This window comes from Anguilla anguilla, chromosome 14 (assembly GCF_013347855.1).
Source record: "Anguilla anguilla isolate fAngAng1 chromosome 14, fAngAng1.pri, whole genome shotgun sequence".
NCBI lineage: Eukaryota > Metazoa > Chordata > Actinopteri > Anguilliformes > Anguillidae > Anguilla > Anguilla anguilla.
The window spans coordinates 28,084,578-28,108,526 of NC_049214.1; the positions used below are offsets into that span (position 1 = coordinate 28,084,578).

The 23,949-nt window shown below is 46.8% G+C and overlaps 1 protein-coding gene across 4 annotated transcripts; it reads left to right on the forward strand.

Moving 5' to 3' along the window:
- The first annotated feature begins 27 nt into the window (after positions 1 to 27).
- Positions 28 to 19,007, forward strand: LOC118212876 (coronin-1C-A-like). Of its 4 annotated transcripts, none has more exons than XM_035391309.1 (12): positions 28 to 104; positions 2,978 to 5,696; positions 11,351 to 11,550; positions 13,700 to 13,822; positions 13,954 to 14,083; positions 14,361 to 14,542; positions 15,142 to 15,261; positions 16,743 to 16,847; positions 17,013 to 17,158; positions 17,419 to 17,476; positions 17,834 to 18,073; positions 18,601 to 19,007. In XM_035391309.1, exons 2-12 carry the CDS (start codon positions 2,978 to 2,980, stop codon positions 18,718 to 18,720), a joined length of 4,143 nt encoding a protein of 1,380 aa, XP_035247200.1. In that variant the 5' UTR covers positions 28 to 104; the 3' UTR covers positions 18,721 to 19,007. The 4 variants fall into 4 exon arrangements, with proteins under 4 accessions (XP_035247200.1, XP_035247201.1, XP_035247203.1 ...); XM_035391310.1 differs by lacking the exon at positions 28 to 104 and having other exon boundaries at positions 2,846 to 3,926; positions 4,032 to 5,696; XM_035391312.1 differs by lacking the exons at positions 28 to 104; positions 2,978 to 5,696 and adding exons at positions 7,960 to 8,132; positions 10,287 to 10,441.
- Positions 19,008 to 23,949: the final 4,942 nt, after the last annotated feature.

Here is a 23,949-nt window from a genome sequence, read left to right on the forward strand (position 1 = left end):
TGAGAGAGCTGTAGAGACCGACGTCCAGCGACCGACGTCCAGCGACCGGCGTCCAGTGACCGGCGTCCAGTGACCGGCAGGCTTCAGTGTTCGCACTGACGGTGGTGAGTTAGCCATACTCTGGTTTTTACATCAGACGAAACTAGCAAACACACACACACACACACACACACACACGTACACATATGTGCAAGCACACACTTCAGCCAGGACAGGATGGATGGAGAGAAGGTGGGAGAGAAAGAGAGACAGAGAGAGATGTTGTCTTTCAGTCAGTGTCTTAGTACTACAGAGCTCTTTCTGTTGTTTTAGCCTCAAGTTAAAATGTGGAAAATTGCTCACACAAAAAAACAATGTATGAATTTGGTCCACAGCACTCCTGAACAAAAGTTCCAGGTAAAATGGGCCAGCACAGTTTATCTCATAATCTGTGTATATCATCATTTTGTATATAATTTGCTTTTTATACAAATTTTCATAAACGTTTTGAGTAGAGCGCTGTACATAAAGTCTCGGGGTGGTGCTGTGAAATTCTTCTTGGGAAAGTCACACGCAGCTGATAATGCTCTCTGTGCGGGGGGAGGGGAGCAGCTGGCTGTGTGTGTGTGAGTGTGTGTGTCTCAGTGTGTGTGTGTGTGTGTGTGTGTCTCAGTGTGTGTGTGTGTGTGTGTGTGTGTGTCTCAGTGTGTGCGTGTGTGTGTGTGTGTGTCTCAGTGTGTGTGTGTGTGTGTGTGTGTCTCAGTGTGTGTGTGTGTGTGTGTGTGTGTCTCAGTGTGTGTGTGTGTGTGTGTGTCTCAGTGTGTGTGTGTGTGCGTGTCTCAGTGTGTGTGTGTGTGCGTGTGCGTGTGTGTCTCAGTGTCTGTGTGTGTGTGTGTGTGTGTCTCAGTGTGTGTGTGTGTGTGCGTGTGTGTGTGTGTCTCAGTGTGTGTGTGTGTGTGTGTCTCAGTGTGTGTGTGTGTGTGTGTCTCAGTGTGTGTGTGCGTGTCTCAGTGTGTGTGTGTGTGCGTGTGCGTGTGTGTCTCAGTGTGTGTGTGTGTGTGCGTGTCTCAGTGTGTGTGTGTGTGCGTGTGTGTGTGTGTGTGTGTCTCAGTGTGTGTGTGTGTGTGTGTGCGTATGTTATCTCTGAGACTGATGTTGCTCAGGTAAGAGTGTGCTGGGTTTGGGGAGTGTTTGGCAGCCGTGTTTAATAGCACCCCATACCTCCGCAGGACAAGGTGGGCTATCACCGTGGGGACACGCTCTTACAAGGGTGTGCACGTACACACGCTTACGCTTATGTGATGTGCCTCTGGTGCTTCCCCCTCATGTCAGTGGCCCATAAATATGAAGTCTAGCAATTAGCAAGGTATAAGATAGCAAATACAGTGAGCTCCATAATATTTGGGACCACAATATTTTTTTCTTGATTTGGCTCTGTACTCCCTAATTTTAGATTTGTAATAAAACAACTCACATATGGTTAAAGTGCACATTCTCAACTTTTATTAAAGGGTATTTTTATGCATTTTGGAATCAAATCAGAACTTTTTTACACAGTCACTCCATTTCAAGGCACCATAATATTTCAAGTGTGTGCTGTATTTTCAATGTCCCAGTCAAGGTCATTGATATAAATGAGGAAGAGGTCCCAGCATTGACCCCTGTGGGACTCCACTTCCCACCGTACTGCTCAGATAAGATCCCCACTACTATTACGATTTGTGTTCTACCCTGTAGCCATTTCCGAACCCCACTCTGAAATTCATCCTGTAATTCCTACTGTCTTCCTTTTGTTAATGAGTATCTCATGTGGTACCTTATCAAATGTTTTTTGGAAATACAAGTATGTAATATCATAAGCCTTATTTTAGTCAAAATGGTGTTCAAAGGGTTAAAATAGAGGAAAGTAAAAACAGAGACAAAAGGGGGACAAATGGACACAGAGACACACATAGATACAAACAGACAGGCGAGTAGAGTAAGGAAAAGCTGCCTGACTCCAGTTTTATTATGGAAGTCTTACACAACGCTGTTACCAAAACAAGCAAACAAATAATGAGTCCAATGACCAGGTCACGGGACACCGGTGCCCTTTATGCTTGTCCTCTTAAATCCCATTAAATCCTCCAGACCCCATGGGACAGTCATAAATTGGGAATAGGGCTTAAGGTTGCCCAATGGTCAGGCTGTGGTGACATGTATTTAGACAGACGGATCCCAAAACTTCAATGGCAAATAGAGCCCGTTTATTTAGAGGAAGTCTATAGAAATACTTCTCTGTAGCCTGACTCCTCTTCTCAGAAAAAATAATTAATTGAAATTGTAGGGGGCGACATCATTAACAGTTTATGTACAAAGGAGTACAACAGACAGAAACTGAGGGACTGTTAAAGGTTAAATGAAAGATTCTCAGCCTCTGTCCCTAACAGAAGCACATGGAGAGGAAACGCAAACAGCAATGGAAAGAGATTTCAACACTCATGCCTAATCAGCTTTCCTCCAGTCATTACCCAATAATACACAGTGACCGTCTGCTCGAAATACAACTCTTTCCTCTGAATAACGTGGGCCATGGCTCCTGAGTTTAAAGAGGAAGGTGAGCTATGCTCTCCCAGACAAGGTTAGACCGGCGATTCTTTTATGGAAAAAAAACAAAAGGGTTACATGTGTGTGGGTCCCTGCCTCACCCTGCCATTTTTACCTGATAATTTATCACCCTTTCCCTTTCTAGCCTCTGACTCACAGCGCTCACACTCCTTCAACTTTAATTATAGACTCAACAACATTCCACAGAGAGAGTTACAGAGAGAGAGAGAGAGAGAGAGAGGAGAGGATAGGGAAGAGAGGGGGGACAGAGAGAGAAGCAGAGAGCGATATCAGGGCACTGTCCCGTTAGATCAACAAGTTTGGTCAGGGAGGTCAGACATTTATCAGAAGCAGGACGTTTGTGTGAATTTACAGCGAGGCTGATCTCTGACCTCTGACCTTCGCTGTACAGATGAGAATGGGCCAGAGACAGGACAAGACATCGGGGCAAGGGGTGAAGGCTGGCCCCCCTGAGGCCCCGCAGGGGGGCGAGGACACCCGCCGACAGTTCGGGGACCTGGGGGGACCGGGCGGCGACAGCAGCGCCATAGCCAACGGGCGTCCGGACTACCGTTACCAGGGCAACAAGGTCAAAGAGCCGGACAGCAGGACGGCACCTGTCTGGCAAAGCAACATGAGCAGAGAGAGCCCCCGCCCCCATGTCACAAAGGGCGGGGTGAGGGACAGAGCCCGAGTGGAGGAGGCGGCTCTTTTAGCCACAGCGCAGCTCCCTAACAGCCAGAACCCGGTGTCCGGAGCGCAGACTGCCTCGCGCTGGGACCAGAGCGCGGACCTCAGCACTCACAACGGGATGACCCAGCGAGGGAGGGGCCAGGGCGGGGGAGACGGGCTCTGCCCCCTGCTCGTGCCGGGCCAGGAGGGACAAGAGATGCCCCTCTGCTCGGCTCAGGACGGCTGGCCTCCGGGCACCCCCGCCGAACGGGGGTCAGCTTACCCCCGCCAGCCCGTTCCGTCAGCGTTAAAAAAAGCGCTGGGGGAAGGGAGACGGGCCACAGGGGAGGAGGGGGAGACGCCTGGCTCTGCCTCTGAGGGAGGCATCTGGACTGTTTCGGGTACAGCCAGCGAGGGCTCTGCAGTCCAGAGTGGGCGGGAGGCTGGGGATCAGGGCGCCTCCCTTTCAGAAGTTAAACAGGATGGAAGCTTCTCTGGCCGGGACCCCGTTTTTAAACCGGGGGATTTTTTGGTCACGACTGAAGCCAGGACTGGAGCAGCTGCTGTTTCAGTCGACGATACGGAGTCCGGACAAAGGAGTCCGCACTCCCATAGAGAGACTGTGAGGGATCAACAGCACAAAGTCCCACAGCACAGAGATCTACAACAAAGGGATCTTCAGCACAGAGATCTACAACAAATGAATCTACAGCACCAGGATCCACAGCACAGAGATCTACAGTACAAATATTTACAGCACAGAGATCTACAACAAAGGGATCTACAGCACAGAGATCTACAACAAATGAATCTACAGCACCAGGATCCACAGCACAGAGATCTACAGTACAAATATTTACAGCACAGTGATCCACAGCAGGGAGATTTACAGCACAGAGATCCTCAACAAAGAGATCTACTGCACCAGGATCTAGAGCACAGAGATCTACAGTACAAATATTTACAGCACAGAGATCTACAACAAAGGGATCTGCAGAACCAGGATCTACAGCACAGAGATCTGTACATGAATCCACAGCATAGTGATCCACAGTACAGAGATCTACAGCACCAGGACCTACAGCACTATAACTCACAGCACGGAGATCTACAGTTCAGGGATCTACAGTACAGAGATCTACAACACCAGGATTTACCGCACAGCGATCCTCAGCACAGAGATGCACAGCAGTCAAATATGGCCGATCCCAAAGAAATGTGGAGAGAGCTCCTGTTGGCTGATGAGGTGGTGGAGAAACTTGTCACTCAGGGTCATGATGTCACCAGCACTCCCTCAGCCCACTCAGCTACAGGTGAGGAGACTCTCAGCCCAGTCTTGACTCCAAACCTCAGGACTCTAGACAAACACCTTCCTAAAGATTCAGAGACAGGGAATAACCCGCCAGCATCTGAATCTGCCACACCTCCGTCCCTGTCACCCACACCCTCTCCCCTGCCAAACATGTCCTCCCCTTTGCCAACCACACCTTCCCCCCTGCCAGACACACCTCCCCCCCTGCGCGAGAGGAGAGAAGAAATCATGCACGCACAGATGGAAAGAGAGCATCCTTTCTTCACTGATGCAACATCTGCGCCGTCCACTGTCCAGGCGCTCCCACTGACGGACCCATTTGGGACGCCTGACCACCTAAGCCCCATTCCAAATGCGGGACCCGTGGCAGAGAGGGACATGTTGAACCCCACCCTGCATGCCGACCACATCTACACTGAGCCCCGCCCACACAGAGACCACACCCCCACGGAGCACCGCCCACACAGAGACCACACCCATGCTGAGAGCGCAGAGACAAACACACTGGCCACGACTCGGCGCGATGACATCACTGCCTCGGGGCCCCCGCCAAGCAGGAATAAACCCAAGGGGCCCCCTCCGCCCGTCCCCAAGAAACCCAAAAACCCCTTCCTCCGTCCCGGGGGGGAACCCCACCTCCACACGCCCCCTCCTGTCCGAGACCCCTCAAAGCCCAAAGGGCCACCTCCGCCGGTCCCCAAGAAACCCAAGTTTTGCCCCTTCCTGCTGGGATTGGAGCGGGGAGAGCCCCGCCCGCACCCCCTGAGCGAGCCGGACCTGGAGCTGCTCCCCGAGGAGTGGCTCCCGAGGGCCGAGCCGGAGCCCCCATGCGGGGCGGAGGGAGAGAACGAGTGGGCCGACCCTCTGGACCAGGACCTCCTGGCCTACTTGGAGTCAGCAGAGCTACCACCCAGACCAGTCTCAGAGCTCATAAGGGAGAGACTGCTACTGCAAGAGAGAAGCTGGTACCAGGCCCATGACCAGAACCACGACCACAATCACAACCACAACCAGGCCAGGCAGGGCCCGCACACAGTGCGCAGAATGCTGGAGGACGGCCAGGCGGTGAAGGTGGCTCTGATAAAAGAGACCTTCGACGTTCCCAGACGGACCCCTGAAAATCTACCTGAGCCCACACCCAGGAAAAGTAAGGCCATACCGATGAGTACATGTCACAGAGCAGTAAATGTCAATTTGTGTGAAAACCATTACCTGTATTGTGACAGTTTGAATTAAGTGGTCTTAAGTACGGTTTTGTTATTACTGTCCTTAAGACTGTTTACTCAAACCGAATATTTTACCTTTTTTTACATTTATGAAGTGGTACTCAGTGCAAAGGAAACAGAGGCCAAGAAACACAACTTCCATAGATTTGTATTGTGTGCACAGAAACCATGCAGACCCGGACCATGTGACTAAATAGTTTTGAAACACCACCACCTAGTGGTAGTAAGCAGTTATGCACATGGCCTTACCGCGATGCTCCAGTGATAAAGAACACTGCCACTTAAGGCTGTCAGAGTAAAACATCAGCAGCAGTAAAACAAAGATAAGGTGTCGGGAAATACATGGGCAGCGTCGTTCTTCCAAGTTCACCAGATGTTACTCATCTAAGCAAAGACATCAAATGGAATTAACAGTAGCGCAGCCAGCAGTAAACTCACGAAATATCTTATAATTACATAAATAAATATCAATATTAAAGTTTCAGTATTATATAGATATCGGCAGGACAAAGAACACCAGTGAAATCACGCTGTTTCTGTGGATGGCAGAAATTAGTACAGGTGAGCAATGAATGAAGGGAACTTCAGACGGGCATCATAAATTACATTTTTGCATAAAATAGACACATCTGCTAACTTTTACCTCAAAGTGGAATTTGGCATGTGTCCTGATGGCTGGAGTCAGAGTTTTGCCAGTGTTTTTTTTTTCATGTTGAAGTTATTTCTAAATTAGCATCCCTAAATTAGCATCCCTGTAAAAGCGGAAGTTCTTTGTGACTAATTGCTTTTAACGGATCTGGGGAGGGGGTCAGTTTTTCCCATGAGCTGCAGATGCATAGAAAGCCAACAAAAGTAGGTAGACAAATCAGCTGTCACTTCCTGACTCATTCTGGTATTTAACAGATATGGCCTCTGACTTTTTAAGCATTAAAACAACTTCCTCGTTGAAATGGACAGGTATGACACTGATTTTGGAATGGTATATGGCTAATATAATACTATGAAAAAATTCTGCATTATAACAATCAGAACTATTTATTCAAAAATACAATGTAACATACAGGTTGGTGAGAAAACAACTTGTACTAACACAGTTTGGGCTTTTTATGAATTGTCATTTATTATGTAAATTATTATACTGCTCATTCACCCTCTCTCTTTCCTGCTTGTGTCTCTCATGTTGCATATTTGCTATGTTCAGGGTTTCCAGCCAACCCTGTGGGGTTGAATATAGTTCATGCACAGCCAGCAATGGTGTAAACACTTGCACAAGATGAGCACATCCATTCATACAGCTTTGATATGGATGCCTTGATTGGTTTGAACATGTCAGTGTCAGAGACACCATGTGGTAAGCTCCACCTTTTTTGGGATTCATGAAGCTTCTGTTGAAATGGCTGACCAGCAGGTTTAAATAACATAAATTAATAACTGCCAAAATATGTGTTAAAAGACTGTGATGACGGCATCTGTGAATAATGTGACCGTGTAGATGATTTGATGTAACTGTGGAGTGAAAATTATGATTAACAGTTTAGTTTAATCATCATGATTAATTTCTGAAGGAAGAGAGCGGAAGACCATGGAATGTACTGTATATAGTCAGATCAGTTGCTCCTTCGATAATTACATAATGATATTAGGTTCTAACAATGAAATGCTATTTTGTTCAGAAACTGTTGAGTTAAATAATTACTAGGATAATTAGCAGTGCAAATAAGCTATTTCCTTTAGCATGTTGCGGCTTCTGAAGCTATCACTATGCTCACAGAACTGTATGTGAACAGTTTTGTGATCACATCACATTAGCACAGACCTCTTCAACGGTTGCAGGGCTAGCAATAAATATACGCGATGTGCAAAATGGATCTTAAGTGTTACTGGTCGTTACATGCACTGCGCTTCGTAAATGAGTTAAATTTGAATTTTTCATAGAGCTGCAATTCTAGATTAGGACCAGACTCCCATTACGAAATAAAAACACTCGATTTCTTCTCACACACCACCGTTCCTTATTTTCCGAGGGAATGGGATGCGTCCCGTGCCCACATAATTATGCATATCTCGAAACTCGGTCATTTTTTAGCGCTATGAATGGTTCTCCAACCCGTCGCTCAAAATTATTGCAAACTTGATTCGGTGATATTTTCAGGAGGCGTGGATGAGAAAGGGCGTTGCTTCCGGTCCATTGGACCTGGGGAGTGGGAGGGAAACTGGTTATCGGGAAGGGTGGTAACAAGCGGATAGCGGATACGTCTCTTCCAGGGAATTTCTAAACTATAGCTTGTTAGCGTTAAATGTTTTCCAATTATTAATTTGTAACTTGACCAGGGATATTTACTACAAATACAAACAAGGTAAGGACTAATAGGAAACCATAGTAATTAACGTTGGCTTATTGCAAATGACCATTATTAGCTGGATCAATATTTTGCGATAGGAACTGATGTGTAGAGATGCTCAATGTAGATTAATTTGATTGGATAATCAGTGCATAGCTGCATCTTAAATTGAAAACTGAGACTATTCATTTATAATCGGTAATGATTCAGTGTACCGTTAACTTTGTGTTAACATTTGGAACAGAACAGTAACCACCCTGCTAACATAGTTAAGATGACTTGGCTACTCCCTTTTAGATTGAATGAATGACGATAGAGAAACTAGCTAAGTAGCCTACAGACGGGCTAGTGTAGCTAGACATCTGGATTCTTGCCTTGTTAGCACCCTAGGCAATTCTGGCTAACATGATAGCTGCAGAGATTTCCGTGTGTTCTCCATAACGTTCAATTGATTTTGAGAAAATTGGTTCTGTAGCCTGACACCTGCCTTGTTCGTTTGTTAGCCAAGTTAGCTACTTTGAAAATTGATTGCAACGTTACCAATGCATTTAATTTTGTCATTATGTATAATGTAAATTATTTGACCGATTTTCCTGTACCCACCAGAAGTAGTGTTTGTTTATATCAACAGTGGAATCCATTATGGGAAAAATAGAACAGTCAACTGGCGGATAATTTCACATTCACTGGGTTGGTCCACTGGGTGGGCGAAAAAATGGCAAGCTAACGTCAGATTAGTTGCAAAGTGTCCTCCTTTGTTTGCTTGCCAACTAGCTAGCAGCCCTAATCGGGTGGCATCATTTGCCTTTTCTCTTTCATATTCTTCTGGTATATTTTAGAGCGCGTTAATTGCGTTAAATAGCTCGCTATTACGTTAACTGTGCCTTACCGTTAGATTTGGGATGCACTCGCATCATGACACTGTAGCCGGCGAAATCTCGCTTGTTCTGATTCTGCAATCACTGGGATACATCTGAAAACATTAGCACTTAGCTATACCAGCGGTAGCATCTGTGGAGATAGCGGTCTTGCTTATTTTATTATCTAGTCTTGAATAGCACAAGCTATCAATCACCATTCATTGTTCGCTGTTTGGCTAAAACCAACGTATTGTCGTCCACTGAACCAATTAATCAAGTGGGTTTTTGTAATATTTCCGTTGTGGTGGTGTGTTGATTTAGCCAACTAACATCTCGGTATTTAGCTCACGTGTTTTTCACGGAATATGTATTGATCACTTGCTACCCTAACCCGGTTAACTGGGTTGATGTCATAGCCAGCTTCCAGCGGTTAGCGAAATAGACTCCGACCAAATGAGGTGCATAAATAGACTGTTCACGGATCGTAAAACGTGATGAGTTTGCCTTATGCGTTAGATGCGAATTACCATAACTGTAAATTACCGCGTAAAGTCACGCCCACCGGCAGTGGAGAAGTGAGGGTTAGAAATCAATATGACCCCTGGGCGACCAGCGGTCGGCTCTGGACTGATCATGTTTAGTGGCACACTCACTGCATGGTTGGAAAGAATTGATTAATTTGCGATTAATTCAATGTTTGTTATATGTTTGAGAATCATGCTCCGATGGCTGCTAACGGAGGCCTAAAACAGACTCCAGCCTGTGCTGTACACGGTGTTCCCACCCAGTACCCCAAAAAGAGAAATAAACGAATTTGGGCTTGTTCACACTACAAATAATGACCTTCCGTATGCACTTATTGCACGTCGCTTTGGATAAAAGCGTCTGCCAAATAAACGTAATGTAGTGCAGTGTTTCCTATCTGCACGTGCGTGTGGAGTGGGTCATATTGAATTAGTTATCATTAATTACCTAATTGGTTAGCTAGCTAGTTATTGGTGTTACACTGTGCATGTTATTTCATACCCAATTTAATTGTTGGGTGTTAGGCATGAGTAGGAAATTTCTCAGACAATGAATGCTTTAGTACATATGGCATGGGCCTTCGTTATTTGTGAGTTCTGTGCAGAACCGTAGGCATATGGTGGATTATTCAGTCCAAAATTAAAATACAGAAGTTTTCAATTTTCCTTTTCAGTTTTGATTCGGGGTTGAATAATCCATGCCTACTTTTTTTTTTTTTTTTTTTTTACATCAAAATTTTTATTTTAACTGCAATTTTAATTCTGGTTTGATTGATCCTCCGTAGAACAGAAAACTTCAGAATGAGGTGATTGTGTGACTTGCCCTGGTGCTGCCAGCAAAGAATCTTCAATGAGAACAACCGCTTCAGTGTTTTGTGTATATAGCCTGTGTATTTTTCCCACCAATGGGAGGGCACCCAAAGAAGCTGTACCTAAAAAGGTACATATGACATTCCAATACGCAGTGAGATGTTGACTTGTATAACATGAAATATAAAATTAAAAATGTTTTTTTAGAAAGTGTGATTCAATTAAAAGGCTGTAAACATCTGTATTTTATGCAAATATCCAAATCCGATTAATGTTAATGTTGGATGTAGTTGATTGGGCGTTAGCATCAAAGTGTGTGTGCAGATTGCAACCTTCATCATTTTGCTGAAGTATTACTGCTTAGTACTATGGCCATGCTCAGCCGGTCAGCATTAGGTAAACACAGTGCTAGCCTTTCTACTCATAGAAATCCTGTCACGTGATGAAACTGAGACATGTCAGTATAGCATAATCATTTTTTGTACAAGGGTGGACTTTAAACACAAAGTATTTGCTGACAATGGCTTTTTAGGATGATTCTCGTGGTGATTTCTAAACCCTAAGCTCATTGGGTCCCATTCATTTTTGGGTGCTCGTCCGTACCGTGAATACCCTCTAGTGGCGGCTGTAATGTATTGCAAGTGAAGCGAAAATGAATGGGACTGATAGAGAGTGGGCTAGCCTCCATTGTGATCGGGGAAGAAAGGCAGGAATGCAGTTGTGGTGTAAGATCAGCGGTTATAGTGTCAGAGGTCATGGTTCAGGGGCTTCTGTTACACACTACAAAGGAGGGCTGTGGCAGGACTGGAGTGTGTGTGTGTGTGTGTGTGTGTGTGTGTGTGTGTGTGTGTGTGAAATGTATGTGTAGCAATGTATAGTGTTTTTTTTTTTTGCTCCATGCCCTCTGTGTGATTCTGTAGTCAGCTTTTCACACCTCTAACCCCTCCCCCTCCTCTCTCTCTCTGTCTGTGTCTCTCTGTTCCTCCTCTTCTCTCCTCTCTGCTTTCTCTCCTTTCTTTTCTGTCCGGCCTGCTTGCAGACATGTTTCGGCGCGTGGTCAGGCAGAGCAAGTTCCGGCACGTGTTCGGCCAGGCGGTGAAGAACGACCAGTGCTATGATGACATCAGAGTGTCCCGGGTCACGTGGGACAGCTCCTTCTGCGCCGTCAACCCCAAATTCGTGGCCATCATCATCGAGGCCAGCGGGGGAGGAGCCTTCCTCGTCCTGCCCCTGCAGAAGGTCAGCCCCGCCCACCGGCCTCGCACTGGGGCTCCTCTCAGGTCAGGGGTCATGGGTCAGGCACGGGGGTGAGTGAGAAGGTGCTGGGGTTGGGTGAGACGTGTGGCACTGCCTGTAGAGCAGCCAACTCTAGAGCCCTGTATGAGCCCCTGCATCATTACCAGTCATCATTACTCTGTTACCCTCTCTGCTTTCGAACAGCCTAAATCAAAAAACATGAAAGAGGGGTGGACTGTTCACTCTCCTTTTAAAGGAAAACAAGAAGGTTCTGGAGTTGCCCATGAGGTGGTTGATAGTGATGCTGTGTAGGCTATTCATGTGCCACAACTTGTGGTCATGTTCGGTTAAAGGTGGACGAAGCGCGGTGGTCGTGTTCGGTTAAAGGTGGACGAAGCGCGGTGGTCGTGTTCGGTTAAAGGTGGACGAAGCGCGGTGGTCGTGTTCGGTTAAAGGTGGACGAAAGGCGGTGGTCGTGTTCGGTTAAAGGTGGACGAAGCGCGGTGGTCGTGTTCGGTTAAAGGTGGACGAAGCGCGGTGGTCGTGTTCGGTTAAAGGTGGACGAAAGGCGGTGGTCGTGTTCGGTTAAAGGTGGACGAAGCGCGGTGGTCGTGTTCGGTTAAAGGTGGACGAAGCGCGGTGGTCGTGTTCGGTTAAAGGTGGACGAAGCGCGGTGGTCGTGTTCGGTTAAAGGTGGACGAAGCGCGGTGGTCGTGTTCGGTTAAAGGTGGACGAAGTGCGGTGGTCGTGTTCGGTTGGACAGGAGCCTGTGCTGGAGGAGTGGGAAGCGCTGGCAGGATGTGATCTCCTCAGCGGTGTCTCCTGCGACCCACTCGGTCTTCGGGAGGCATGGCGGTTCCTGTGTGGAGTTTGCGTGTTCTCCCCGTGACCGCCTGGGTTATCAGTGGCAGACATTTGAGGTTGTCTGTGTGTTATCAGACTGGGATTATGCAAATTTATGAAAATCTGTTTCCACCTGAATATGTAAAACCTGTTTCCAGTTTGATATTTCAGTGAACCCGACCGGTGATGCCAAAAAGCAACAACGCCGAGTAATCGCAGATGTTATAAAGGAAAAAAAGCTTTTTAGGCCAAGCCGTTCAGTGCCGTCCCCTTGAACACTGGAAAGAAAATAAACAGTTCTCTACGCGTTTGAGACACTTTTCATCGGTTTAATTTTCCACATCATCTGAGGTGTCCCCACTTTTAAAGTGTGTTTTTACGCTTTTGGTTTAGCTAGCCTTGCCAGCGTTAAACGAGCCCGAGCAGTCAGCGCTAAGCGATAGCTCTCGCCTCCTCTCGCTCATGCGCTTGCCAAGCGTGTGTCATCCACGATGGCCGCGCGATGGCACGTACAAGGTTAGCGTAATTCGGATATTTTTATTATTCATTTATTTTTTCTAGTTGTAGCATAGGAGCTTTTTCTTCAACCCCATCAGAAAAGCAGGGGAAAAATCTGAGCTCAGTCACTCGCCCTGCTGCGCCTGTATCTTTTTCATGCTCGCATACGCAAGTGCCAGAGGTGGAAAATCCAGGTTCAGAAAGTAAAAGTCCTCCCCAGTATTTTGTTCCAATCACCTGGATTTTACTAATTAGCACAATTCCTCAGCCAGGGGGGAGAACTAATTAGTGAAATCAGCTGGCTGAGTTCATGGGTGGAAGAAACTCATGGCAGGACTTTTACTTTCTGACCCCTGGACTTTCCACCTCTGGCAAGTGCACTGTAGAACCCTGGGGTTGCTTTATTGGTGCGTGTGTCTATAGGATATTTAATGTTAGTGTGTGTTTATTTGCCAGTTATATTTATTGGTGTGTGTGTTTATTGGTCAGTCGGTTTATTGGTGTGTGATTATTGGCTGGTTGGTTTAGTTTTTCTCACCGTTTGCATGTTACAGGGCTGTGGGTGTGGTGTCGTAGGCTTTCAGAATTGTGTTTGTCTCAGGAGGGGGGTTTTGGTAGTAACTGAACCCATTCTGCACTGTCTGTCATTCATCACGCACACACTGTCATATCATATCTGATATCTAATCCCAGTGCAGATTGTCAATTCTAATCCCACTGCCATCTCTGTGTTCTAATCCCAGTGATGTCTCTGTGTTCTAATCCCAGTGCAGATTCTGTGTTCTAATGCCAGTGTTGTTGGTTCTCGCAGATGGGTCGCATTGATAAAGCCTACCCCACCGTGTGCGGCCACACAGGGCCTGTGCTGGATATCGACTGGTGCCCACATAACGACCAGGTCATCGCCAGCGGTTCAGAGGACTGCACGGTCATGGTACGGTCAACATGAGTTCTGAACCTGGGGGGGGGGGGGGGTGGGCATGGTTCTTCATGCCAGGCAGGAGTATAGTTTTTTTTAGGCAAGGGAGGAGTGTGGTTATGACTTCTGTTCCTCTGTTTTGGCAGGTGTGGCAGATTCCGGAAAACGGGCTGGTCAGCCCCCTGTCCGAGCCGGCAGTAGTGTTAGAGGGACACTCCAAGAGAGTAGGCATCGTCACGTGGCACCCCACGGCCCGAAATGTGCTCCTGAGCGCCGGTAGGTGGCGCCCCTGTGTACTGTCTTCATTCATGGCTCCTTTACTGACCTCATCGCAGTTACTTAACCCTTTGAAGAGTAGCTTTTTTTGAATGAAAGGCAGTGTTCTAGAACTCCACTGCTTTCAATTGCCAGTAGTGATTGTTACATCATCATTAGAATGTTCTATTAAGAGCATTCCCCTCACATTGCAGTCTCTGTTGGAAGTCAGGTGACCCTTAGTGCACAGTATATACTCTGTATGTGCGTGTGTGTGTGTGTGTGTGTGTGTGTGTAGGCTGTGATAACATGATCATTGTCTGGAACGTGGGGACGGGCGAGGCTGTGATCCAGCTGGAGGATCTGCACCCTGACCTGATCTACAGCGCCTGCTGGAACCGCAACGGCAGCCTCATCTGCACCGCCTGCAAGGACAAGAGAGTGCGCGTCATCGACCCGCGCAAGGAGAGGGTCATCGCGGTGAGTGCTGCTGAGCCCCGCCCCGCTATGCCCCGCCCCGCTTCACCCCACCCTTTGTCACTTTTTGTGAATGTTACAGGCCCCCCCCCCCCCCCCCCCATGGGGGGCAGTAATGAGTAAGTAACAAGTAAAAGCCAGGGAGGGGCACCTGGGATCCCACTGCCCACCCACCCCAGGAAGCTCAAGATTAAACTAAGAAATGTTTAGCAACCCTCAATATTACTGTTTTGGAATGGCCATCTCAGTCTCCAGACTTGGACCAATTGAAAATTTGTGGTTTGAAATTGAAGAGGTCAATCCACAAACACAGACTGAAGAATTTGAAGGATCTTGATGTGTGTGTGTGTAATTAGTGTGTATAATGTGTGTGTGTGTGTGTGTGTGTGTGTGTAATCTGTCTGTGTGTGATATGTGTGTGTAATTAGTGTGTATAATGTGTGTGTGTAATCAGTATGTGTGTAATGTGTGTGTGTAATTAGTATGTGTATAATGTGTGTGTGAAATGTGTGTGTGTAATCAGCATTTATATAATGTGTATGTGTAATCAATGTGTATATAATGTGCATGTGTAATCAGTGTGTGTAATATGTGTGTTGCAGGAGAAGGATAAGGCTCATGAGGGGGCGAGGCCGATGAGAGCCATCTTCCTGGCTGATGGAAACATCTTCACCACCGGCTTCAGCCGCATGAGTGAGCGTCAGCTGGCCCTCTGGGACCCTGTGAGTCACCCTGCACCCTACACACTGCACCCTACTCCCTCTACCCTATACACCCTGCACCCTACACACTGCACCCTACTCCCTCTACCCTATACACCCTGCACCCTACACACTGCACCCTACTCCCTCTACCCTATACACCCTGCACCCTACACACTGCACCCTACTCCCTCTACCCTATACACACTGCACCCTACACACTGCACCCTACTCCCTCTACCCTATACACCCTGCACCCTACACACTGCACCCTACTCCCTCTACCCTATACACCCTGCACCCTACACACTGCACCCTACTCCCTCTACCCTATACACCCTGCACCCTACACACTGCACCCTACTCCCTCTACCCTATACACCCTGCACCCTACACACTGCACCCTACTCCCTCTACCCTATACACACTGCACCCTACACACTGCACCCTACTCCCTCTACCCTATACACCCTGCACCCTACACACTGCACCCTACTCCCTCTACCCTATACACCCTGCACCCTACACACTGCACCCTACTCCCTCTACCCTATACACCCTGCACCCTACACACTGCACCCTACTCCCTCTACCCTATACACCCTGCACCCTACACACTGCACCCTACTCCCTCTACCCTATACACCCTGCACCCTACACACTGCACCCTACTCCCTCTACCCTATACACCCTGCACCCTACACACTGCACCCTACTCCCTCTACCCTATATACCCTGCACCCTACACACTGCACCCTACTCCCTCTACCCTATACACCCTGCACCCTACACACTGCACCCTACTCCCTCTACCCTATATACCCTGCACCCTACACACTGCACCCTACTCCCTCTACCCTATACACCCTGCACCCTACACACTGCACCCTACTCCCTCTACCCTATACACACTGCACCCTACTCTCTCTACCCTATACACACTGCACCCTACTCCCTCTACCCTATACACACTGCACCCTACTCTCTCTACCCTATACACACTGCACCCTACTCCCTCTACCCTATACACCCTGCACCCTACACACTGCTACCTGCACACTGCTCCCTACACACTGCTACCTGCACACTGCTCCCTACACACTGCTACCTGCACACTGCTCCCTACACACTGCTACCTGCACACTGCACACTGCTCACTTCACACTGCACCCTGGTCCCTCCACCCTATACACTCTGCACCCGACACACTGCACCCTGCTCCCTGTACCCTATACATACTACACCCTACAAACTTCTACTGGAGCCTCTATCAGGAAGCAGGATTACTGAGTTAGCGGGATAACTGCACTGAGTAAAACCCAGAACAGTTCTTTTTAGATTTGGGAAGGTTCCAGGTTTTACTCTGCACAGTTATCCTTCTAGCTAGGTAATCCTGCTTCGTGATACAGGCCGCTGGCGTCTGAAGGGTTAACGTGTCTGATGCGGGTCCTCTCTCTCACCATGTGCGTTTGTGTGCACGTGTGTGCCTGTGTTTTCTGCAGAAAAACATTGAGGAGCCAATTTCAGTCCATGAGATGGACACAAGCAATGGAGTCCTGCTCCCATTCTACGACCCCGACACCAGCATAGTGTACCTGTGCGGGAAGGTGAGTGTGTGCGTTCAGTACACCCCCGGCCCACACCCCACATTTCTGCTGGGTACTCTTGGGACATTCCAGTGAGAGCTCACTTTGAGGCTTTTGCTGCTGAATGGGCTGTTTTGAAGGAGAGTGTGCTTTATTCTGATTGGCCGGTTCTTCATTGGTTGCCAGGGTGACAGCAGCATCCGGTACTTTGAGATCACGGACGAGGCGCCGTTTGTGCATTACCTGAACACCTTCAGCACCAAGGAGCCGCAGAGGGGTGTGGGATACATGCCCAAAAGGGGACTGGACGTCAACAAGTGTGAGATCGCCAGGTAAGGCTGCACACACACGAACACACGCACACACAAGCATGCGCACAAGCTCTCATATTTATAATCACGCATACAGAAATCCTGCAAGGACGTTAAACTGCAGTACCCAATCTGTCCTGTAGAGGACAGCCTTAGACGGTAATATATGCTTAGTGATACGAGCTCATGCGGTTTGTGCCGGTTCTGTGTCTGCGAGCGGTTGCGTGATAGAGCGATGAGGTAATCACTTATGACCACTCTCGGGTCCTTTGTCTCCACAGGTTTTACAAACTTCACGAGAGAAAATGTGAACCAATCATCATGACCGTGCCCCGGAAGGTCCGTCTCTCTCCTTTTCTCTCTCTCTTTTCCTCTCTGTCTTTCTCTTGCTCCCCCTTCTCTTTTATTAATTCTTTAGTAACTTTTAACTTTTACTCTGTTTCTTATTTCCCGCTCTATTTCTTATTCTAAAGCATATTCGTTTGCAGAAATCTCTCCAGATCTAGATAGCACAGATACACACTGACTCTTTGCCATACTGGGCATTAGTTATGATGAAATAAACTACTTTTGTGTATATAAAGCGAGTCGCTCATGCTTTACAGATTTCGTCATTTTATGGGAAGTGTACCAGTGTGCAGTAATGGTCACAGAGTCCCTCTACCCCCCCCACGTCCCCGTCCCCCCCCCTTGCAGTCAGACCTGTTCCAGGACGACCTGTACCCGGACACGGCGGGGCCAGACTGGGCGCTGGAGGCCGAGGACTGGTTCCAGGGGCGCAACGGGGACCCCATCCTCATCTCCCTCAAGCACGGCTACGTCCCGGGCAAGAACCGAGACCTCAAGGTGGTCAAGAAGAACGTTCTGGAGAGCAAGGCCGCCAAAACAGAGAACTCGGCCCCCGCCCACAAGCAGGCGTCCCCCACCCCGTCTATAGTGAGTCCACTACCCCCGACAAAAACCCCAAAACCCTCACTAAACAAACCATGGTCCCAATCTTATGGTCCCCTACGAGACCAACATTACCCCTGATCTCCCTCTGAATGGGCCTCATTCACAGAACTTTTTAAAAATTATTCTTACTTTTGTTCGTAAAAATGTTCCTACAAAAACATAAAATGAGATTCAGGACACTCGTGCATTCCTTTGTTTGTGTGCATATCCCAGGTGTATGAGATGATGACTGCTGGTTGTTTGTAAATTTTATGTGCAATCCTGTTCATGTGATTAGCATGAGGAAACAGCCGTAAACAAATACAAGTAAGAAAAAAAATGATGAATGCCAAACCATTCTTGGAAACGTTCTTAGACGCAGTTTACGATAAAATGTGATCGTACACACATTTTGTGAATGAGGCCCATTGTGTTATTGTATTGTATTGTATTGTATGTGTGGTATCTAACCTGTGTTTTTGCAGTACATATTTAAACTGTGTGTGTGTGTGTGTGTGTGTGTGTTTCAGCAACGCGAGGCGCGGTTGGAGGACATTGTGAAGGAGCTACGGACGGTAAGGGAGATGGTGAGCAGCCAGGAACGGAGGATCACCAAACTAGAGGAACAAATGGCCAAGCTCTCCATCTGAAGCCCCGCCCCCCCACGCTCACACTCTCACATACACACACACCGTTCAGGACAATCCATTGGCTGGGAGAGGCTTGGGTGGGTGGGGCCAGTCACTGCCAAGCTTGACGACAGCATTCCGCCTGGAGCCCGCCTAACAACGATCCCTAGCAACATTCCAAGAAGATTGAGTTCTGTCCCCTCCGAAGATACGAAGATGCACACACACACACACACACAGAAAATCACAGTGAAAAGAGTGAAAAGACAATTTAGTCCAGCTTTTTATTAAAAACAAGCTCATTTTAATAACTGGTGATTTTTTTGTTATTGTTTAACTTGTTTTTTAAATTGTGACCATGAAGGTGCTGTTGTGAGGAGTTAGTGTTTACGGCGCTGTACCCGGCTCTATTCTTCACTTCCTGTTGCCAAATTTGAGTGGAGTTTTGTTTACACTTTCTCCTTTACAGTATTACTTCCTGTTTGAATTTTGTTTTCTCTTTTTGAGGTGTCGTTTGTAGACGAATGCCGCAGGGGCCGCCGCGTAAAGGAGGCTAACGCTTTCACCTGTCGATCAATCAATTAATCAGTCAAACAATCAGCCAATCAAACTGTGAAACCGGTCGAGGGCAAATTCCCTCTGGCTCAGTGAAGCCTGTACTCTGGGAGGAAAGATGTGCTCTCAGGTGCTCTGCTAGCAGTGTTCAGCCAACCTGCCATTTCATTGGCTGGTGGCCTCACTCATAAAAACGTTCTTGTATTTAAAATTAAACGTAATCTTAAGATCGCTTCCCGAGTTACGCTTACTTTTGATTTATAAGAAATGACTAAGACTGAAAAGTCGGTTCATGGTAGCTCGTCTGCGTTTTGCGCACCTGTGATGTATGAATCTCTAACGAATTTCAGTTTGAACGAGACCGCGCTTTAGCCTCGCGAATGCTCTAAAGCAGTGGTGTCAAACTCGTTGCCATGGAGGGCCGTGTGTATGCAGGTTTTCATTCCAGCCTCAGATCTTGATTATATAATTAGTTAAATTATTTGCTGAATTAGGGATGCAGGTTTGTGCACAATGGTGACCCGATGTCTATGGTGACCCGCATTGTCTAAATAAAATTTTTCTTATATTCTGTGCTTCAATGCAGTTAAACTCATATGGCTGACTGAGTAATTGGACTCAATTAAGGCAGCATTAATTGGTTGGAATGAAAACCTGCATACACACGGCCCTCCATGGCACGAGTTTGACAGCACTGCTCTAAAGGATCCGGTAAGGTTCCGTTTGAACGTTTCTTGCACTCCTCATGCCTAAAATGTCATTTGTAAAGCGCGCGCACAGCCAAATTCGGGGATTGGCGTGCAGCCCTCAAACGTGCAGTACCTCCCCATGACCACCAGGTGATTAACTTACGTCTGGTGTAAACTTTACGTGGAGATACAATCATATCCACGTCAAAGTGGGAAATAACTGCTTGGTTTTCTGCTCAAGCCACTATGTAATACACAAGTTGACCGTAAGACCGTTTTATAAATGAGGCCCAAATGTATTAAAAGTGGGGTACCGGAGTGTGTGGTGAGTCTCATTAAATGTGGGGTATAGGGGTGAGGGGTGAGTCTTGTTCAAAGTGGGGCGGAGAAGTGCATGGTAAGTCTAATTAAAAGTGGGGTTCAGGGGTTGGGGGTGAGTCTCGGCTACAGTACTTCCAGCTGTAGGTGTCTCCCAGATCCAGACATCTGTCTGAAACTGATCTGAGAACAGTTTTGTGACATATTGCTCCTGTGACCTGTCTCTATGCCTGCCAGGCGTCCGAGCCCGTCGCCAAAACGTCTGCACACGTGTGCTCGTGCGAGAGGGATTTGAATCATGTAGTTTCTTCTGCACAGTAAATAAATATAATGTTCCACAAAACTCCGGTTTTTCTGTTCACGTCTCTTTCTCTGCTCCTGCTGGTTTTATGAACGTGCAAAAAAAAAATATGTATGACATGACTTGCACAAAAGTACATGGACACTGGACACTGATTTCAATACAATTATGGTAATGATGTTAAGGATATTCCTGAATCTGAATGAATAGAACTGAGAATGTACTGGTAGGTGAGGTGATTGTGATTGTGAAGGGTCTCTGAATAGAGCTCTTGGTGTTTATGAATCTGAATAATACGCCATTTTAGAATCTCTGTCCTGTGTCATTGAATATCCGTGCTTGGTGTGATGTCCATGCTCTGAGTAAAGTGGAAAGAAGGAATGAGTGAGAAGGGGACATTGCTGGTTTCTGGTTGGCTGTATGTTCTGTCACTGTACAAGCAGTGTTTGAGTCACTTGAAGTGCATTTTTTTTTGCTTAAAACCACAAAATTGTTAATGCCTCCACACCAGATGTTGTGAATCTGGTAGGTCATGCAAAAGTTAAATATCTAAAACATCTTTCATTGCACAAAAGCTATCTGGGCCAATGGAAAATAAACACTAAGGCCGAAATAATATTTTAAAACGCAAGAAAGTGAACTCTTCCTTTTAACTTTCAACAAGAAATTACACAAAGAATTCTGGCCAAATTCACTCCTCAAAGTGTGCAGTTTTGTAGACTCATCCTCTCACGCAAAATGGTTGTTGATGGATTGGACTGTATTCAATAAGAGTGAAGGAACAACATCCAGTTCTAAAGGGCTTGCCCCAAGTTGAACTGGGGAGTGTACGTGTGTGAGACAGGACAGCAGCCCCAGTCACATGTACAACAAAGAAGGCACAGATCAATGATCTGAAGAAAAGTCCTTTCCCTTCCACAAGCTTGATAAACCTTTGAGCTTTAATACTGGTGAGTAAACAGGTTTGTTTATAATAGGGACTTTATGGACTGAGTGCTCAAGAACACAAACTCCATATTAAAAATACAAATTTTATTATCAATTCATCAAGTGTATATACAGGAAGATGGTTAGTCAGAAGCAGCTGATGCACATTACACAATACTTGTATACTGTAAAAAAAATAAATAAATAATTGTACTAATCGTCTCTAGTGAACACCATCAGAAAATAGTTAATCAACACATCTACACATAAAATGCCCCCCCCCCCCCACTGGTACCCCCACCCCACCCTCCTAAAGAAATCACTTCTGAACCAAACAGTCACTCTGTTAATGAGCCACCCCAGTCCTGCCCCAGCCACCCACCCACCCACCCACCCACCCATCTAATACAGATGATTACAGCAGCTATATATCCTAATTTCATATTCTAAGCAGTGGAAAATTACAGAACACAGAATACTGACCTTGAGAATGAAACCAGACATATTATCTGTATCTCAGCAGTAGCTATGCAAGAAGAAACTTATATCAAATGCACAGTCAGCTCCTCTTGCAAAAAAAACACACACATACAGAGCAGATGGAATTTTGTGTATATTTAGTCTGCCGTTGTTTTTGCAGCAGGCCACATAACCTTGACATTACGATCATATTTAGTATAGCAGGAATTTAGCCCTTACTATGACACGCGTGAGCCATTAGAATAAGAACAGTCTTTTAAATCAGTTCCATCTTCCACACAGTGCAACATCTCCCCAGCACCTCCCGCTGCACAGGACTGGCCCACTACAGGTGGACCTGTATCCCGGAGACATCTCAACTTCCTGTTTCTACACCCATTGGCTGCAGCTCACACAGACAGGAAGCAGGAAGGGAGACAGACAGATCATGAGCAAAACCAGCAGGACATTTTTGTTATAATACACATATTAAAAATTCCGACTTTGATCCTCTGTGACTGTTTACTATGAAGTTAAAGTTTACTAAACTGCACCAGTCTTTACATATGTAGACTTTTTTCTGGTGGGAGCCAAACTCTAGACCAGGGGTGTCTAATCATGGTCTTCAATCAAGACCGTGATGAGTAGAATCAGGTTTCTTAGTGCTGGGCTAAAACAAAAATCTGCACCCACCCCCAGCTCTTTTCAAATAAAACTGGACACCATTGTTCTGAACTGTCAAATATTCAGAGATGCGAAAATAAATTGGACAGAATGGATTGTTTAAAGTTTAGCTTTTGAATGCCTTTACATTAGGCAGAGTTAACATCTCCAGAAAGTTAAGCTGAAATTCAGTCATATAGTATAGCAGAGATTCAGGCATAGGACTCCCGAACTTCGCCCAAACCGTGTGTCTTTGCAAAGCAGCGAAGAGCAAATGAATTACAATTAAATGTATACACTATTAGAGCTGTACAAAACAGAGTTTGGGTGAGGGGTGTATTTGAAGTGAGGAAGGTGTTTGGGGTGAGGAGTGTGTTTGAGGTGTGAAGTTTTTTTGAAGTGAGGAATATGTTTGGGGTGTGGAGTGTGCTTGGAGTGAGGAGTGTGTTTGAGGTGTGGGGGTGTGTTTTGGGTGTGGGGTGTGTTTGGGGTGAGGTCTTGGTGTAGCAGCAGGGGAGTTTTTGACTGAAAGCAGGTCATTGTTCTCCTCTGGTCACATCTCTCTGTTACTCAGATAAGACCTGTACTTACATGCAAACTAATTGATTGATAGACGTTGCTTAGATCCGTTTTTTGATAAGGACAACAGACAAACAAGCAAAGACACACAACCTCTCTCTCTCGCACACACACACACGCACACACACATGTAAGGAACTGTGTGCTGTAGGAGGGCGTCAGGCACGTGTCTGGCCTGGCTGTGGCTGGTACATTAAAACCTTGTGCCCTCCCCAGGCCCTCTGGCTTACTGAGCCTTTATTGTGTTTCTCTTAATTACCCATGAAGCCACACTGAGTCAGGAAGTACAGCTTTTAGGCCACACGGTCACCAGATTCCTAGCAACATCACGTCACATGATGGACGATGCTCTCATCAGACATTAGGGAAATACTGTGTTATACGCGTGTGTGCGGGGGAAGGAGAGAGTGATTGGGAGTGTATATGCACAAGAGAGAGATACAGAAGGTTTGTTTGTACATGTGCATTACAGTGTGAGCGTGTTGGAGTCAGAGCATGCATATGGTTTGTGTGCATGTTAGACTGTGTGTGAGGAGATTTACTGTAGCAGTATTCTGGGTCGCTGTGTCCGGTCACATGCAGCTTCAGGACACCGTGAGCCAAAGCTTTCACTGTATCAGGCACCCGGACTCTACAACATGGAAGAGAGAGAGGAGAAATATGAGCTACTACCCAGAACCCCCCCCCCTCCCCTCCCCCATCCCCCCACGCCCCCAACCAACCCCAGATGTGCTGCGTTTCCTCTGGCCTTCAGTCTAC

Coding starts and splice junctions, on each gene's coding strand:
- LOC118212876 (XM_035391309.1), top strand. CDS start 2,978: ATGAGAATGGGCCAGAGACAGGACAAGACATCGGGGCAAGGGGTGAAG. Junction 5,697..11,350: donor TGAGCCCACACCCAGGAAAA/GTAAGGCCATAC, acceptor GCCTGCTTGCAG/ACATGTTTCGGCGCGTGGTC. Junction 13,823..13,953: donor CAGAGGACTGCACGGTCATG/GTACGGTCAACA, acceptor CTGTTTTGGCAG/GTGTGGCAGATTCCGGAAAA.